Source organism: Chiloscyllium punctatum, chromosome 35, assembly GCF_047496795.1.
Source record: "Chiloscyllium punctatum isolate Juve2018m chromosome 35, sChiPun1.3, whole genome shotgun sequence".
Taxonomy (NCBI): Eukaryota; Metazoa; Chordata; class Chondrichthyes; order Orectolobiformes; family Hemiscylliidae; genus Chiloscyllium; species Chiloscyllium punctatum.
The window spans coordinates 17,573,964-17,593,878 of record NC_092773.1 but is presented as its reverse complement, the minus strand read 5'-3'; the positions used below and the strand labels follow the sequence as shown (position 1 = coordinate 17,593,878).

At 40.9% G+C, this 19,915-nt stretch overlaps 1 protein-coding gene across 3 annotated transcripts in view; it reads left to right on the top strand.

The window, feature by feature from the left end:
• LOC140459715 (zinc finger matrin-type protein 4-like) overlaps window positions 1-19,915 on the top strand; it is a 176,823-nt gene that overhangs the window by 10,390 nt on the left and 146,518 nt on the right. For all 3 annotated transcript variants that reach the window (XM_072554152.1, XM_072554153.1, XM_072554154.1), the window contains exon 2: window positions 4,371-4,475. In XM_072554152.1, coding sequence (XP_072410253.1) covers window positions 4,371-4,475 — 105 coding nt within the window. The remainder of the gene's footprint in view (window positions 1-4,370; window positions 4,476-19,915) is intronic.

Genomic DNA, 19,915 nt, shown 5'->3' with positions numbered 1-19,915 from the left:
TTTTGCAATACATGGACTTCTGGAGGTGTTGATCACAGATAACGGGCCATTATTTACCAGCTGGGAATTTAAGTATTTCCTGAAGTTGAATGGTATTCGTCAAATAAGGACAGCTCCATTTCATCTATTATCCAATGGTCTGGCAGAAAGGGCAGTCCAGATCTTGAAGGCAGGCTTAAAGAAACAGCTAGAGCTTCACTGGATACCAAATGTTTGCAGTTCCTATTTGATTGTAGGACCACGCTTCATGCAACTACAGGGATAGCTCCAACAGAATTGCTACTGGGGAGAGAAGACTCCACACCAGGGTAAATCTGATCTTCCTGGACCCTTTTGGGGGGTGTGGTGGGGGTGGGGCGGCGGGGGGGGGAGGTTGGGTTGGGGGGGGCTGTGGTGGAAGAAAACAGCATCAGTAGCACCACTGCCAGCTACAAGACTCTGAGCTGAAAAATGTGTTGCTGGAAAAGCGCAGCAGGTCAGGCAGCATCAAAGGAGCAGGAGAATCGACGTTTCGGGCATAAGCCTTTCTTCTGAAAGAAATGTAAAAACAGAGTGGACTGAGCTCAAGGTTAAGCTGAAGAAGGGCTTATGCCTGAAATGTCGGTTCTCCTGCTCCTTTGATGCTGCCTGACCTGCTGCGCTTTTCCAGCAGCACATTTTTCAGCTCTGATCTCCAGCATCTGCAGTCCTCACTTTCTCCCAGATACAAGACTCTGCTAAGTGAGAGAGGTAGTTTTCTTCAGGGGTTAAAGTTTGGTATAGGAAACACGGACATGGCCCTTCAAGCATGGTTGACACAAAGTCGGGTCCAGTGATAGTTAATGTTCAGGTAGGTGCAATGGTCCTGAACAAGCACATGGACCATATGAAAGCTGCAAACTTGTAAACGATGTGGACACAAGATGTGCCCGGTCCCTTGACATGTTTTATGATTGTTCTGGAACTCGTGAGTTCTCCCTCTCCGTCAAGTGTTGAAGATATCTCAGAATCTGAGATGGATGCGGCAAATGTCACCACCTCGACGTATTTGCTGGCTGAAGAAGGGAATACATTTCTTCCATGATGCTCCAGGTGCAAGAGGTGCAGTACTGTGCGTAACACGCCACCTGTCTCTGAGGCAGAGTTGGATGAACCTAACTTGGTGCTAAAATGCCCCCGGGGAGCTATAAGAAAAAGTGTCCTTGCACTCAGAGGATGACGGATGTAGTGATTATAATGAGGTAAATCAGGCAGACCTAGTAGAATCTGAGTACCATGATGAGGGCTGTTAATCTGGTCTATTCAGATAAGAACAGGAGTGTCAGGCATCCTGTTCGCTCTGAGAGCTGGCTCTGACGGAGCTGTATAAGTGGCAAGGACTTTGCATGTGTAAATAAAGGGTGACTTGGTGATGCAATGCCAGCCTCTGTGGAGTTATTTCAGATGAGACATCAGTTTAATGGCTTGTCAGAAGGACAATCCAACCAACTGTGTAGCACTCCCTCGGTACCGCAGGGATTTTGCTGTTCAAGCTTGGAATAGGATCTGAACCCAATCCGTGTGGCACCAAGGTGAGGGTACTGTCAACTAAGGGACAGATTGCACAACAAAACAAATACAAGCAATGTAGACAGGAGGCTTCAGGTTAAACTAGCTGAGCTATCTCATCACAGTCAGGATAGAATGCTACACTGTTTCTATGTCAGAAAATGTGAGCTCCTGATCAGTAACCTGTTGCCCTTGAGGGAAGTCAATGAATTGGACACTAAATTCTGCCATTGTTATAAACCTTGCAACATCAAATATCTGGATTCACACATCCTTTTAGAGATAGGCAGCAGATGGCAAACAGTGCCTGTCAAAACATATCACAGCTTGAGCCAGAAAAATGCTGATTGAAGAGGAAATGTATGAAAGAGAGAGTCTTGATTCTTAATTGTTTAATCCAGTAGTATGATGAAAGGAAAGTACAGCAGGTGCATTACGTGGAATATGCATTCTTTTGGCTTTGGATTCAGATGATATTGTTTCAATTGCAGCATCATTTTAAAAATGTTTCAAGTAAGTGGCACAGTTCTTCATTTATAGTGGCAAAGTTAGTATTAAAAAAAGAAAATTACCTTTTTTTTCTAACAAATGAAATTAAATGAATACCCATGTCGGAACAACTGAAATGAAGAGAAAATGGAAAATGCAACTTGACAAATTGCACTGACCTGGAAATGAAATTTCACTGGCATGCTCCTCAGTGTAAAGCAGTTCATTTTAAGTCTCCATGGTTTTTGGCAAGTCTCTCAGTATTTTAAGTTGATCTCACAGCTCATTAGTTTCTTCAGATCCCTGTATTATGAGTCGTGCTATTTTTGAATGTGTACTCAATTTAACTTGTCTACATGAAGCCCTTAGCGACATGATGTGTAGACATTTGACTATCTTCAATGCTACTGGCGACCAGCTCTCCAAGACTCTACCACCATCCTTGATTTCATGATTGTTATGATATTTGACTTCTTTAGCCAGCTTCGAGGTATGCAAAGCTTTCAAATGGGACATGAATAGGGAACAAATAATGCAAATTAAAAGGGAGACCAGTAACAGTTGGAATTCCTTTAAATGAGCACAGAAAAAAAAGGGATGTCAATCTTTTTAAGCTATGTTGAGGGCCCTTACCTCATCTGGCACACACATCCATGTTCAGATATCCAAGGCAAAGTGGTTGACTCTTAAATGCCCTCTGGGCAATTAGGGATGGGCAATAATTGCTGGCCTAGCCAGCAACACCTTCATTCCATGAACAAATAAAGAAGAAATGTGAAACTAAAGAGCTCAGAAAAGAACACATTGCTTCTTTTGGGTTTCCAAAGAGAATGAAGAGAAACACCGATGTGATAATGGCCAACAAATTTGTTTCACTGAAGTTCAGGGCCTCAGGGGCTTTAACCTCCAATATCTCATTTAGAAGATGGTTCCACAGCATGTCAAATTAGCTAATGTACTCAAGTCTCCGAGGCAATCATAGGATATGGCAAGCAGGCAGGAAAGTGAAGTGAAGGCAGAAATTCACCCATAATGTTACTGAGTAGTGATGAAGGTTTGAGGAGGTGTGTGCTCGACTTCTGTATCTCACACTCTTAGGTCAGATTTGAGTTCTCCCTTTGAGCTATGATTGTCAGAGTTGGACGTATAAATAAAGATTACTTATCAACACATTGGTATAATAAAATGTAAAAATAAACCTGGGTGGTGTGGTGGAGAGTGTTGGTTGTGGTGCTGCTGGGTGAGATTTATAATACATGACACCATTAGCATTGAGAGGGAAGAGAAGAAAAGCCAAAAATAATCAGGGAGCAATTGTTTTAAAAATGTGAGAGAGAAACAAAGCTGAAGTACCAACAGTGTCGCACAGTTTGGAACTAATGATTTGGTAGGTAATTGCATTTGGACAATATCAGATCAGCTATCCATTATACATAGGGAGTCATATAGAGATGTACAGCATGGGAACACACCCTTCGGTTCAACTCAACAATGCCAACCAAATATCAAATAAATTAATCTAGTCCCATTTGCCAGCATTTGGCCCCTATCTCTCCAAACCCTTGCAAGTATGTATCCATCCAGATGTATTTTAAATGTTGTAATTGTACCAGCCTCCACCACTTCCTCTGGCAGTTCATTCCATATATGCGCTAGCCTCTGCATGAAAAGGATGTCCCTTAGGTCTCTTTTAAATATTTCCCTTCTCACTTTAAAACTATGCTCACTAGTTTTGGACTACCCTTCCCCGGGGAAAAGATCTTGACTATTCACCTTACCCGTACCCCTTATGATTTTATAAACCTCGATAAGGTCACCCCTCAGCCCCTGACACGCCAGAGAAAATAGTCCCAGTCTGTTCAGCCTCTCCCTATAGCTCAAACACTCCAACCCTGGAAGCATCCTTGTAAATGTATTCTAAACTCTTTCAAATTTAACAACACCCTTTCAATAGCAAACCAACCAGAATTGAATGCAGTATTTCAAAAGTGGCCTAACCAATGCCCTGTACATCTTTCCCAGTTTTAATTCCAAATGAAAATCAAAAGTGATGGATGAGTTGACTGATCCCAAATTGCCCGTCTTTCACATTTTATTTAGAGTCAAAAATTATTTTCATACAATCAGAAACATTATAGGAGGTCTTGATTTTAACAGTGGGAGAGATGAGAAGGAAAGATATGTAGCATGTTTGCAACATTGGTTAACGGAAAAATCAAGGTGAGTTTGCAGAAACACTGAACATTATCGAACCAATGATAGTGTGAATTACGATTGTGATATTACACCTTCCTTTGATCTTTTAAATTTGCCTATGGCTAATGCAGTTTGCCTCATTTATTTTGTTCAATTAGATGAAGTCTGCTGGAACTGTTGACCAGAATTTATTTACCGACACCTACTGTAAGGTATGCAGTGCTCAACTGATTTCAGAGTCTCAGAGAGTGGCACATTATGAGGTAAGATTTCAGCTGTTTACTTGAAAAAATGCATTGCATTTCAATACCATGTCCTTTTTTCAACAAACTGTTCAGCAAAGAAGTTTGAGAACAAATGGAAAATAATAAGTTGTTTTGGATTTTGCTATTTCTGCTAAAGACCAGAATATAACATTTTTTTCTGTCCAAAATAAAAATGATGCCTTGAGAGCTGGCAATATTGTGAAAATTTGGTCACAAGCTCGTCAATGCAGCATTAGTCAAGGAAGCTGAGCTCCCTCATTCACTCACTGTTTCCAACTAGAAATGCACATTTTAGACAATTCTTAAATAAAAGTAAAGTAAAAGCAAAGACGCTGAAGATCCGAAATGAAAACAAAGTGCTGGAGCATTACTAGAGTTAGAAGGATATCATTCACATGTTAAGTCTGATCGGCCTCTTTTTCAGAACTGCCTAATTCAGTTATTCTGTTAGGTTACTGACCCACGAGCTCTGTTGATGAAGCCATCCAAAAATAAGCAGGAGTCTCTTCTCCCTTCGTCAGCACAAAACAGGCATGAGCTGCATGTCTGAGGTTCCTTGATACCTGACTACTTAGAAGTCTGGGATCTTAATAAACATCCCCATTTTTAAACCACTCTAAAAACAGAAGTTCCTTGTTAACTGTACATGGTTTGCATACATTTCAATGCAATTAGAATCAATTTTCAAGGGTACTTGCAAGTCAATTGATTTTGCATAACTCAGTCATACACTTTTTGTCGATCCCTCGCTATTTTCTGCTTGGACTTGGATTCACAATTTGTTCTGCCAAATTTGGTGGTGTTGTCAGGGCTTTGACTGGCATTATTCCAGGAGGACTCACCCGATTTGATATGTTTGAATGAGTCTGTAGGCAGCAGGTTCAACTGCACAGGAAGTGATCGATTCCATCCCACCAGAATTTCCACCATCAGATTGGTGAACAGAGGTAACCAGACCTCACTTTGGTCACAAAATGATATGTGCAAAGGCTCCTCTTGGCAGCTGGACGAATGGGAGCTTAAACAGGTTTGGAATCGAATAGGTGAAGCACCACAATATTTTATGGCACTTCTGAAGCATCCAATTTTGGCGGCACGGTGCTTTAAGAGTAACTGGTGGAATGGTGTTATGAAGAGGCAATGGAAACAATGATGTCCAGTGCCAGCTCTGCAAAAGCAGAAATTTCATTTTTGCCCACCACTTCCAAGTCCCTTGGTAGTTACTTTCTGGCAAAGGCTCTTTCTGGATCTTTTCAAAGACTTTGTCTATTTTTGACTCTGTGCTTTGGATCTCAGTAATTATCCTCTTCATTTCTGGTCTCAGCTGCCAAGGGGCGTTTTGCAACTGCCCGAATCACACAGCTAAATCGGTGCAAAGGAACTGGTCTCAGAAAGCTGGCTGCAAGCAGCTCGTTCATCTGCCGACAAAACCCAGGAGTTGTCACATCACTCAAAACTGCGACAAAGTGAATTTGCAATTTTTATAGAGACTGTCTTTACTGTGTGTGTCGTCGCGAAGATCTCACAAAACTATTCCGTGAGTGTTATTGTACTTACATTGATTTCATTGGACAGTGAACAATTTTGTGACTCTTGACAGACTTGATGGGACCCATAGAAGCTGTATCAACGGTGAGATTATATACCACATAATTATTTAGCAAACTACCTATTTTGTGGACTGATGGACAAAAATCTTTTGTTCCATATTTTGCTTAGCGAACACTGAAAGAGCTTCACATCCACAATTTTATGTTGCAAAATTTGATGTGTTTTCTCACAATGCTAAATATCACATCATAGTGTACTCAACATGCCTATCACACAACGGTGAAGACAGTTAAAAGCAAACATTATTTAAAAGGAAAAAGGACTGTTCGGCATATAATTATCAGCAGGCAGTGAGTTTCTGTGCATGTTCATAAATTCTAGTATCAGTTTGATACTTGTTCAAATTATGACTATGTAGCGCACCTACCGTCATAAATTTACTGTGGTATTTTAAAATTAGAATTGAAAGAAATAAATAATGTAGCAGTAATTATTTTCTGAAATTTGAGGAGTCATTGAGGCAGTCTTCTGTCTTGAGGTCAGCTGGCTGTTATAATTATGGTATCTTGTGCCAAAAGCTCAGTGGGCATGAGAAACCTGTTAATAACAGTATACAAGGCAGTGTCTAGTGAGTGCTCTTGTGGCACAGTGGTAGTGTTTCTACCTCTAAGCCAGACGGTGTGAGTTCAAGTCCCACCTGTTCCAGGGATATGTAAACAGGCTGTCGAGCAAAATGTACAAGTCACTGTCTCAGTCTAGAAGCCTGTTACTTTTCCTACTTCTTTGTGAACTGAAGGCAAAAGGGGACTTGATCTATTTCAAGCAATGAATGGAACCAGATTCAAACATTGTGCTGCAGTACAAATTGGCCTGAATCTTTCATTTGTAATCCACAGCAAATAGAATCCCAACGGCTTCAATTACAGCCACAGTAAATGATTAAAAAATGCACTGCCCCATTTGACAGAATAGGAGTATGGAAGAGAGTCTCATCATGAAAGAGCCCACTGAGGAACAATGGTGGTGGAAGGGAAGAAGAAAGATGTGACTAAGAAAAGTAAAAAAGCATGACAGTTGAGTTGCTCAAATTTTAGGCAAAATTGTACCGTGTAGTTAATAACTGTTATTCTTAAGTAAAAGTTTTGTCTTGTGTTGTCCTCAGCCTCAGATACATGCTGGACTTTGACAGGAGATCTATTAAAGGGAAAAGGAAATATGTCTAAGAACAGATTAGCAGCAAAAATAAAGAGGGACCCAAAAGTCTGATAACTGTAGAAATAGCAGTGAAATCGAGAAAAAGGCTGATTTAGGGACCAGGGAAGATATTTTCTTATAAAAAGACAGGATATAATATTGTTGACTGGGGAAAATATATAGCCGTAAGAAAGAAAGCAATGGTGATATTATGATATTAGCATTACGTCTTGATGTTGATGAGGGATTTGAAACATTGGCAGTACTCAAGCTAACAAATTCACCTGCTCCAACTAGAATGAATTTAGGGTACTAAGAAAAGTAAGAGTTGAATTTTCAGACACCACAGAACAGTCTTCCAATTATCCTCAGATATGGTAGTGGCGCAAGAAGACGACAAATGTTAAATTCCTATTGATGAACAAGGTGAGGGATATATTCTGCAGTTGCACATCAGCAGCTCAATAATGCATGGGAAGTGTTTAGAGATGACATTTGAGGAGAATGGGTCAGCTCTCTCAGATGGTTTAATTGTGTGACTTAATATTGCAGATGTGGATTCTGTCCCTGTCGTACCTGATCTTTGTCTGGTCCCTTGCCCTTGCCCCGTTGTGATATCATTCCACTTTGGTAAGATTGAGATGTGTGTAGATCTGTGATCTTCAATCCATCTACGAAGAAGAATGTTGCATTTGGATAGAGTTGATCACCAGATGAATTAGTGTTTGGAAAACTGGGCTGTGAAGTAAAGTCAACATGAATTTGATGAATGGGATCAAGACTTTTGATCAAGTAGCAGAGAACTGATGAAGGTATTTTGATTTATATTATGTATAAAGACTTCCAAAAGGCATTGTCTAAAGAACAACATAAGCTTGTTTCTAAAACTGAAGTTTACATAATTAAAGGCAGGCACATGAAGACACAGTGGGCTCAGAAAACACAAAGTAGTGACGATGTGTCTCTACTGGTGTACATCATCAATATTTAACCTACAGCTGTGTTAGATGTGTGTTAATGGCATAATATCAATCTTTACAAATGATGTGGAACTTGAAAATGTAGAGCAATAAGGAAGATAATATCAAACATCACAACTCAGCCAGGACATTGTGTTGTGTTTTGTCCACCCTTTAGGATGACTGTCTGAATTAGGTGCAGAAGAGAATGACTCGATTGTAACAAAGAATTCAAACACATGGTTGATCCAAAAATCATGAAGCAAGGATTCTTTATTGCACTGGCATCAGGTCTTTACAAACATGAAAGGAGATGAAGGTTAAATTATTAAAGCAGAGTATTGACATGGGACAAAACCCATAGTTCACATCTGCTGGAGAACATCCTTTCCCCATTTCTCCTTCTTTTCACAAGGCTTCTTTGTTTAAAAATGCACTATTTCCTCCAGAGAATGTCCACTTGACTGTTCAAGCTCCCCTGCCATGTACCCTCTCTTGACATTGTCACCTGAAGCTGCACTTCTTATACATAATGGTAAAGGGATGAGGGAGTTAATTTGCTTGGGGAGTCTGTCAAAACTGGTGGTATTCTCTTTAAACCAAGGAAGATTTAGAGGAAATTAGTAAAGGTGTTCAAGATCATGAATTGTTTTGATAGGGGAAGTAAGGAGAAATCGTTGCTGGATGTAAAAGCATCAGTGTATCAAAGGACACACAGATTAAAGGTATTCGGCTAAATAACCACGAGGAATTGGGTCAACTGGCCTCCTTCTGTGCTGTTTAATTCTTGGATTCCAAAATACAAACCATAAAATTATTGCGATGGGCTATTGTGTTACAGCACACAGCCAAGTGTGTCTTGTATCTAGACCATCTTTATCCTTTGAATCCACAAACAACACATGTTATCTCATTTAGAGGCTGCAGTGATAATAATGGAGGAGTTCTTGGGGGATGTTTCTGTTCAGCTTTTCTCATTGATAAATGTTTTTAAAGGGGGCAGTTTCATACCCCCTCTTGCTGGGAATGGTGTGTATCAAAGAGAAGGCTAAAAGGTCTTTTCACCTGGAAGGAACGGAACACAATATTGAAAGCCTCTTTAACCTGTTTGTGGGATGTGGATGCCATTGGTTGGGCCAACATTTATTGCTCATCCCTAATTGCCCTTAAGAAGGTGATGAGGTAACTTCTCAAATTGCTGCACTCTTGAATGTATAAGCACAGCTGGAGTGCTGTACGAGAAAGAGTTCCAGGGTTAAACCCTCATTGTATCCAAGTCAGGAGGGTGTATGCCTTGCAGGGAGAGTAATTGCTGATGGTAGTGCCTTGTCCCTTTTGGTGGAAGAAGCCATTGGTGCAAAATATGTGAAGGTCCAATACAGCAAAGATACAGCACACGACAGTTTGAGTGAAAACATTCTAAAACAATGGAAAATTCACTCCTTATGAATTTTTGATAAAATCAGATACCAAAGCCTTGTTTGAAACGTGAATCAAGGAAAATACAACAGATACAAAGCTGGAAAGAAATAGTTGAGCTCAGATGCTGTTGGATTTAGTGGCACATTGTTAATCACTTTCAGCAAAAACTCAACACACTTCAACTTTTACTTCAATGCTCATTGCAATATTGGCTTTTTAACCTTAATACTTGATTACAGTACATCTTCAAAATTAAATGAACTATTCATTGCCATTTTTTTCTGATTTAGAACATCCAATCTTTTTGGAAAGATAAGGCCATTGAACCCAATTCTGGTTCAGAGCTCAAGCTCACTAAATAGCTTTTTAAACATAAACCAATACACAACTCTTTTCAACAATGCTTTATTTTGTTTGTTGATGCCTTTTAACTCGTCCATTTCGATGATTCTCTGGTCCTGAAAGAATAAGATGGAAAATTAAGTGAAAAAGAGCAATTATTTGTAAAAATAATGTTTTTTTTCATAGCAGCAAAATTCTTTTCAATTTTGACTGACTACAAATGTTTTACATCTGTGCCAGATGTTAATTCATCATTTGAGCTCCCCACCACCACCACCACCACCAAATCAGAGATTTTCCCCTTCAATTAAGATTGAATGCTTTTGTCAAACAGAAAGACCCATGGGTTCAAGTACATAGTTCCCTGAAAGTAATGTCACAGGTAGACAGTGTAGTCAAGAAGGTGTTTGGCATGCTTACCTTCAATGCTCAAGCCATTGAGTATAAGAGGTGGGACATCATATTGCAGTTGCACAGGATGTTGATGAGGCCACTTTTGGACTACTGTGCCCAGTTCTGTTTGTCCCGCTATAGAAAGAATGTTATTAAATTGGAGAAGGTGCAGTAAGGATTTCCAAGGATGTTACTGGGGCTAGAAGGTTTGAGTTAAAAGGAGAGGCTGGATAGGTTGGGACTTCCTTACCTGGTCTGTAAAACATTGACAGGTGACCTCTTAAAGGTTTATAAAATCATGAGGGGCAAGAATAAGGAGAATTGTAAAAATCTTCCCCACGGTGGGGGAGTTCAAAATGATAGGGCATAATTTTGAGGTGAGAGGTTTAAGGTTTAAAAGGGAGCTGATGGGCAACCTTTTCACACAGAGGGAGGTTCGTATGAGGAATTAACTGCCAGAGGAAGTGGTAGATGCAGGCATACTTATAACAGCTAAAAGGCAGTTGGACAGGTAAATGATGAGGAAAGGTTTAGAAGGATAAAGGTCAAATGCTGGTGAATGGGACAAGTTTGGTTTGGGAAACTTAGCATGGATGTGTTGGACTGAAAGGTTTCCATGCTGTATGACTCTATGCCTCTATTTTATTGTCCCCGCTTGAGATTAGAGCCCAAGTCTTTGGAAAATCCCATGTTGGATTAACATGCTGTCCACAGAGAGGCCACTGTTATTCTGAACTCTTTGAGCCCCTGATCCTCGAGCTTCCAGTTCCACCCTATTGACTAAGACGTCTCACCCCACAATTTGCAGCTTCTCCCTCTCACCATTGCTACTTCAGTGAATCAATACAATGAAGCTTATTCTCAGGCTTGGGCTGTCCACTTTTCCCAGGACTCCATGGACTGTCCCCTGATAAGGCCCCTGATCCATTATTGACCAAACCCCCATACTGACCACGGCACAGTCTCCGAAACTGAAGTCTCCTGACTGTGCACCTGTCATCCCCAGATGGATTTCAGTTGGTCTGCAAGGCCGACTGTGGGCAAGTTCCCAGGCTGCAGAGACTTGAATTTCTAGACTTTGCTTGGACCAAATGCCTGACTGACTGTGGCCAACACTCTTGTCTGGAATAGGACTGGCCCCTTGACTGAGTATGACATTATGCCCGAACTGATGCAGGAGATGTATGTGTGTCTTTGTGTGCAAAGCAAACTGACAGAAACATGCAAGTCAAAGCCAACTCTAAGCCCTAAACTGTAGTAAGGAAGTGGCACGTGAGTTGATCCAGGTGTATGCTTAATGATTTGCTGAGGCTGGTGGTTTGCTGATGCTGCTTTTGCATGGATGAAGGGTCGAAGAAGATGTTGTCCAGTGAACATGATCCTGCCTGATGGCTGGGATGGGTGTTCAGGGAGCTGCAATTGTCATGTATCTACACTGAATTTTCTGTGGAATTGATATCATCTCGGTGGAAGAGGAAAATTGAAAGTTGGAGGAAAGTAAGGGGAGTTGGGATTTTAATAAGATGCAAGTATATGAAGTAAGGTACTCACCACTCAAGGGTGAGCTTCTGAATTTGCCATTAAAGGCTCGAGGCAAAAATTGTGACAACTTTTAAGACCATAAGACATAGGAGTGGAAGTAAGGCCATTCGGCCCATCGAGTCCACTCCGCCATTCAATCATGGCTGATGCGCATTTCAGCTCCACTTACCAGCGTTCTCCCCGTAGCCCTTAATTCCTCTAGACAACAAGAATCTATCAATCTCGGCCTTGAAGACATTTAGCGTCCCGGCTTCCACTGCACTCCGTGGCAATGAATTCCACAGGCCCACCACTCTCTGGCTGAAGAAATGTCTCCGCATTTCTGTTTTGAAATGACCCCCTCTAATTCTAAGGCTGTGTCCACGGGTCCTAGTCTCCTCGTCTAACGGAAACAATTTCCTAGCATCCACCTTTTCCAAGCCATGTATTATTTTGTACATCTCTATTAAGTCTCCCCTTAATCTTCTAAACTCCAACGAATACAATCCCAGTATCCTCAGCCGTTCCTCATATGCTAGACCTGTCATTCCAGGGATCATCCGTGTGAATCTCCGCTGGACACGTTCCAGTGCCAGTATGTCCTTCCTGAGGTGTGGGGACCAAAACTGGACACAGTACTCCAAATGGGGCCTAACCAGAGCTTTATAAAGTCTTAGTAGTACATCTCTGCTTTTATATTCCAACCCTCTTAAGATAAGAGACAACATTGCATTCGCTTTCTTAATCACGGACTCAACCTGCATGTTTACCTTTAGAGAATCCTCGACTAGCACTCCCAGATCCCTTTGTGCTTTGGCTTTATTAATTTTCTCACCATTTAGAAAGTAGTCCATGCTTTTATTCTTTTTGCCAAAGTGCAAGACCTCGCACTTGCTCACGTTAAATTCCATCAGCCATTTCCTGGACCACTCTCCCAACCTGTCTAGATCCTTCTGTAGCCTCCCCACATCCTCAGTACTACCTGCCTGTCCACCTAACTTCGTATCATCGGCAAACTTCGCTAGAATGCCCCCAGTTCCCTCATCCAAATCATTAATATATAATGCGAACAGCTGTGGCCCCAGCACCGAACCCTGCGGGACACCGCTCGTCACCGGCTGCCATTCTGAAAAAGAACCTTTTATCCCAACTCTCTGCCTTCTGTTAGACAGCCAATCCTCAATCCATCCTAGCAGCTCACCTCGAACACCACGGGCCCTCACCTTGCTCAGCAGCCTCCCGTGTGGCACCTTATCAAAGGCCTTTTGAAAGTCTAGATAGACCACATCCACTGGGTTTCCCTGGTCTAACCTACTTGTTACCTCTTCAAAAAATTCCAACAGGTTTGTCAGGCATGACCTCTCTTTACTAAATCCATGTTGACTTGTTCTAATCAGACTCTGCTCTTCCAAGAATTTAGAAACCTCATCCTTAATGATGGATTCTAGAATTTTACCAACAACCGAGGTTAAGCTGATTGGCCTATAATTTTCCATCTTTTGCCTTGATCCTTTCTTGAACAAGGGGGTTACAACAGCCATCTTCCAATCATCCGGGACCTTTCCTGACTCCAGTGACTCTTGAAAGATCTCAACCAATGCCTCTGCTATTTCCTCAGCAACCTCTCTCAGAACTCTAGGGTGTATCCCATCGGGGCCAGGAGATTTATCAATTTTAAGACTTTTTAACTTTTCTAGCACTATCTCTTTCGTAATGGCAACCATACTCAACTCAGCCCCGTGACACCCTTTAATTTTTGGGATATTACTCCTGTCTTCCACTGTGAAAACTGACGCAAAGTACTTGTTAAGTTCTCCTGCTATTTCCTTATCTCCCATCACTAGGCTCCCTGCATCAGTTTGAAGTGGCCCAATGTCTACTTTTGCCTGTCGTTTGTTTCTTATGTACTGAAAGAAACTTTTACTATTATTTCTAATATTACTGGCTAGCCTACCTTCATATTTGATCCTCTCATTTCTTATTACACTCTTTGTTATCCTCTGTTTGCTTTTGTATCCTTCCCAATCTTCTGATTTCCCACTGTTCTTAGCCACTTTATAGGATCTCTCTCTTTCTTTAATACACTTCCTGACTTCCTTTGTCAGCCAAGGTTGTCTAATCCCTCCCCGGTTAATCTTTCTTTTCTTGGGAATGAACCTCTGTACAGTGTCCTCAATTATACCTACAAACTCCTGCCATTTTTGCTCTACTGTCTTCCCGGTTAGCCTCTGCTTCCAGTCTATTTTAGTCAGTTCCTCTCTCATGCCCTCATAATTACCTTTATTCAACTGTAACACCATTACATCCAATTTTGCCTTCTCCCTTTCAAACTCCAGACTGAACTCTACCATATTATGGTCGCTACTTCCTAAGGGTTCCCTTACTTTAAGATCTTTTATAGAGTCTGGTTCATTGCAAAGCACTAGGTCCAGAATAGCCTGCTCTCTTGTGGGCTCCATGACAAGCTGTTCCAAAAAGCCATCCTGTAAGCATTCCATGAATTCCCTTTCTTTAGATCCACTAGCAACATTATTTACCCAGTCCACCTGCATATTGAAGTCACCCATGATCAATGTAACCTTGCCTTTCTGACATGCCTTCTCTATTTCCCGGTACATGTTGCGTCCCTGGTCCTGACCACTGTTAGGAGGTCTATACACAACTTCAATTATGGTTTTTTTGCCTTTGTGGTTCCTCAATTCCACCCACACAGACTCCACATCATTCGACGCTATGTCATTCAATACCATAGATTTAATTTTGTTCTTAACTAAAAAGGCAACCCCACCCCCTCTGCCCACCTCTCTGTCTTTTCGATAAGTTGAAAAACCATGGAGGTTTAACTGCCAGTCCTGACCCCCCTGTAACCAAGTCTCTGTGATGCCTACTACATCATAATCATTCACTATTATCTGTGCCATTAGTTTCCGAACACCAAGAATTTGATTTCATTTACTTTCACTGTATTTTCCCATCTTTCTCATCATTACACATGCCAAGATAGGGAGAGGAAAATTCTGCTCATAGTTCCGAACTGTTAATACAAAATAAAATGTAAAACTTGCATTCAGGTTTTCATAACGTTCAGGCATCATTTCACAATAAACAATATACTTTTCAATTGTAGTCACAGTTGCAGAGAAGCACCACAATCAATCCAGACACCAGCAGTGAGATAAAGGATTGGATAATTTGATTCAACAGTTGTGTGATAAATATTCAATAGGACATTGGAAGAGCTCCCTGGCTCTTGTTTGAATGCAGTTGGACAAAATCAAATATGAAGTACACATTTCAGGCTCGTCGTGGGCTTCAGAAATTTCTTTCATTATGTAACACCAACATTGGTTTTAGGTTTGTCTGTTCACGGCAAATAATGCCATATGGAATCACTATTACTGTTTTTCTCTGTTGCTAAACATGTCCATGAGAGATCGTCACTCATTCATGAAGTGAGAATGGCAATTAGATTAGTAAAAAAACCTGCACTGCATGAGTCCAATGATGTGAGAGTTTTGATGTGAATTGTTCATTTTGTTCCTCTCTTTGCCGTTGCTTCCTGACCAACAGAGTATTTCCACCAAATCCTGTTTTGGGTGAAAACTTCCTTCATATTTTCCTTTGTATGGCTTTGTTTGAAATAGATAAAATGTTGTCACAGGATCTTTTGAGTTTGCCTGATAAATGAGGCATGTCCTTAGTTTAGACATCTCAGGGACAATGGCATTACTGACAGTGCAGCACTTCTTAAGTCCTGCACTGAAGAAGCAGCCTTGATTTTGTGCTCGAGTGGAATTGTTCTGAAGTTCTCTGTGAAGCTGACTACAAATACCAAGAGAACAAAATGGTATATTTGTAATTTGCTGGCATTTTCTGAGTAAACTTGAACAACGCAAATGCCATGCTTTTGAAGAAAATACATTTTAATGTTGGGGCTGATATATGACTGAATTAGACTACATTTTGCATTAAGTTGATACTCAGCTAATCTCTGTTTTGCAGCCCTTGCACAATCATCCATCAGTGTACACACACTGCAACCTGACTCCAGTAACAGCTCATTAAGTAAACGTTTTCACCTTTTGTTTTAAGTAGTTGAAGCCACTTCTTTTCACTCAATTTAGAAGAGAAAGATGAGCTCCACCTTTTGCTTCCTTACAAGAGTTCACATAGTTTTGTAAGGGTGAGCAATTGGTATTATCGTCCTACTCAAGATAAAACAATGATCTGGGCTGGAGAACTGGAGATTTTCTTCTCTAAAATTTAGTTAACCAGGTAACTTTTCAACTGCAGTCAGTGTTCACTGCTCCCTACCTGGTATTGCAAATGATGCCTGGGGATTCTTTCCCTTTAAGCTATTTGCAGATTTTCAATGAATGGAATGTGGCAGCCAGGTTGCTTATTTGCAACAGCCAGTTTCATCGTTGCTGCACCACTTTGTAAGTGGTGGAACCTGATTCAGAAAACCAGTTGGAGATTGGCTGGATGCATATGTCATGCAGAAGTCTGACTCCCATTCAGGTCACCTCCCTTTGTCCCTTCATTTCACTTACTGTGACAGATGGGTGGGGAGCACTCCAAGACTGTGTTTGAGCCCACCTGCAGAGTCATACTTTTGTGCCACTTAACAAAGGTGCAAGCAGGCAGGAACCTTGGGGTGCCCTCTTGCCGTGCTTTTAAAAATGCGTCTGGTGTATGGCACATTACCAGGTTCCTCTATTGCACCATCTGGCACATATAGTTTGCAGTGCACATGAGCTATTGCAATCTGCAGCTCACCACTCAATCAGCTTTCTCGGAATAATTCGATGTCATGATTTAATTTTTGTTATGAGGTATTGCTAAATTGTGTTAGCCTTGACTTTGATAGTGAATGTGATAGGAATGACCTGAATGAATGATTTTCTCCTGCTGCCAAATTTTCTATCCCTGGGCTGTCATGTTGCAATGGCACGCAGTAACCAAACAGTGACATGTGCCCAGTCTGTGCCCTTCAGCTGCACACATTTCTCCATGTGTCATAAATGAATTAACCCTTCTTGACCTATTAGAGCAGGAGGCATGAGTGGAACACAGCACAATATTACAAGAAAGGAGACCCAGTCAGTCTGAGTTACTTGTCAGTTTTGGACTACAATCCTTGGACTACAATGCCAATGTTAAGAGGCGGTTTTGTGTGACTGGAAGCACTTGCTGATATTGGGAGTCCACAAAGGGAGAAAATACGAAGTAAGATTCTCCCATCCAAGAATGAATCTCAGAAGATTTGCTTTTTTCTCCCACTTTATTCTTCTTCCAAGACATAGTTGTCACCAGAATTTGCTGGTCATCCATAAAACTTGAATATGAAGAGGAGGAAGCCACTGCCATTCAATAATATCATGATATTTCTGTTACCAACACCTTCAACCTACCATTTTGCCCTACTCCAGAATATCAACGGGGAATCAAAATCCAACAGTCAATCAGGTTGAAAATTCTCTTTGGACGAGCACTGCTTGTTGTTTTTTCACTATTCATTTACAACATGTATCATCTTTGGGTTCAAACCTCACCTTTGCTTGTATTGAAATCGGTTAGCCATTCACTTACTCCATCACCAACCCTTCGTAGCTTTATACTTTACATAAAAGTATTCTCTGCCTGTTCAGTAAATAGAGAAAAGCCAGGATTGTGTTTGATAAAATAGATAGGGTAGTCCGTCCGGCCTTGCCACATTGCTTTATTTGCAGATTAGCACTGAAATCTTAACTCACCGATCAGATAACCAAGAGATATATCAATCAATTCTTACCTCAGACTCTGAGTACTTCTCATTTTTATTCTAACTCTGGTTATTCCTCAGCCTACCCCTGGCTTCAGACAAGAGAACTGTGATTCTCTTTTCTCCCTCTGAGGTAGTGCAAAAGAAATCACCTATCAATCTCAAACCCCACTTCTAAAACAATGTTTTGTCAGCATAAAACAAAAAGCAAAATAATATCTAGGAATGCAACTTTGGAAATGTCATTATCATGCAAATGCATAAGGGATTCTCTTTAGAGACTGTAATCACAACATACACTAATGGTACAATCTAAACTTGGCCGAGTAGTTGTCCAGCAGGACATCAGACATGAGTGTTCTTGATGCAGGCACTTGGTTGCTGATGAATACAGAATGAAGGTCAAGCAATGTTGTCATTGCAATGGAAGGACTCTGCTGAATACAAAGGAAACTTAGTTGAACTTATTTCATCTGACAATGTCCTCGTTCTAGTGCAATGAAGCAAGTCAACAGCAATTTGATAGTTACTCAACCACTCGGCCCTCTGGTGAAGGAAAAGACAATACAGGGAGCAACAATATTCCCGTTTTAAATAAACCACCATAAATCTCCACAATTCTCCTTAAATTACTATTGTCATTTCGCATCTGTGAAAACATTCAGGTTATTCCCTCCTCGATGTATTTTTAGTACTTTGGAAATGTCAGTTTGTGATGGCTGCAAAATGCATTGCTCAATTCTGGTGTAAGATTCCATCAAGGAGCTGGATAATGTAAAAGCAAAGACACTTAACGACTAGTCACTCAGCTCACAAATACTACCTTTAACTGTTTTAAGATTGCAACAAGCTCACTGAGAACAAAATATTTAAAATGTAGCCATACAGAGCTGTTATAACATAATTTCCTGGTTGTGACAGATGCTCCAGTGTAATGTTATAGACTATCGCAGTCATTCGAAAGAAAGCACTTTGCCAGCACCCCATGAGTTTGCTTTAATGAGTTTTGACTGGCGTAAGTTATAATTAGTTTTAGTTTTTTTTGTCAGGAAGTCTAATAATTGAAGAAATGTTTTCTGTCTCTGTGGAATAAAAATAAAGATCTTCGAATGTGTTGTGCGTCACACAGGCAGTGACATATAGATTGAAAATTTTTGAGGTCGTATATTGCTTCAAAACATTAAAACACAATAAAGCACGGAATAACACAAGTTCATTGAGCCGATGTGAAAAGATAGTAACATGATGAAGAGTTCAAGGATTGGTCTTGACAGATCTGATGAAGTTATGGGAACAGAACTAAGAACTGTACCTAAACACACAGTGGCTCAGTGGTTAGCACTGCTGCCTCGCAGTGCCAGGGACCCGGGTTCAATTCCGATTCCAGCCTCGGGTGACTGTCTGTGTGGAGTTTGCACATTCTCCCTGTGTCTGCATGGGTTTCCTCCGGGTGCTCCAGTTTCCTCCCACAATCCAAAGATGTGCGGGTCAGGTGAATTGGCCATGCTAAATTGCCCATAGTGATAAGTGTATTAGTAGGGAGTAGGTGAATGGGTCTGAGTGGGTTACTCTTCGGAGGGTCAGTGTGGACTTGTTGGGCTGAAGGGCCTGTTTCCGCACTGTAGGGGATCTAATCATACCGTCCTACTTCAACTCCAATTTTCGAGCTGGTTTGTTAATGGTGAGGGACAGCTAAATAATTCAAAGAGTTAGCTTTTATTGGCTGAATTCTTCATTATCAATGGAATTATCTTGCAGGGATAGTTTCATTCCATGAGGTTATTATCACTTGCGGGTAATATGACCCACTAAGGGTGAAATTAACCTTCAGTGTTTGACCGACATGGGCAATAATCAACCTGCTGCCTGTTGGCGTCATGGAAAAGCAGATCAGCTGCAGGCCGCTTTGATATTAAACATTTGGCAGCAAGACCCCCAGTGTGTCACAGATTGTTGAAAGAACCAATTGCTCTGATTTAAATTTGGTGTCTTCATCCTGCGCAATTTGAACTCTGTTTTATTTCACTGCATTTTTCAGATCAGTCATGCATTCATTGTTTCTGTCTTCCAGGGAAAGATGTGTTATACTCACAAAAAATTCAAAATAAACCTCAACAGCATTGCAACAAATGATTTCTATGGTACAAAAGGACTGCACTGCATTTTAAGACACTGCAGTTACCAGTATCAGATTTATTGGATCAGAGTCATTCTTTGCATCATATTCCATCTCATAGCAAAGACGTTTCAGGATAAGGAAACATTTGGATTCAGTCCAACCATGAGCAAAA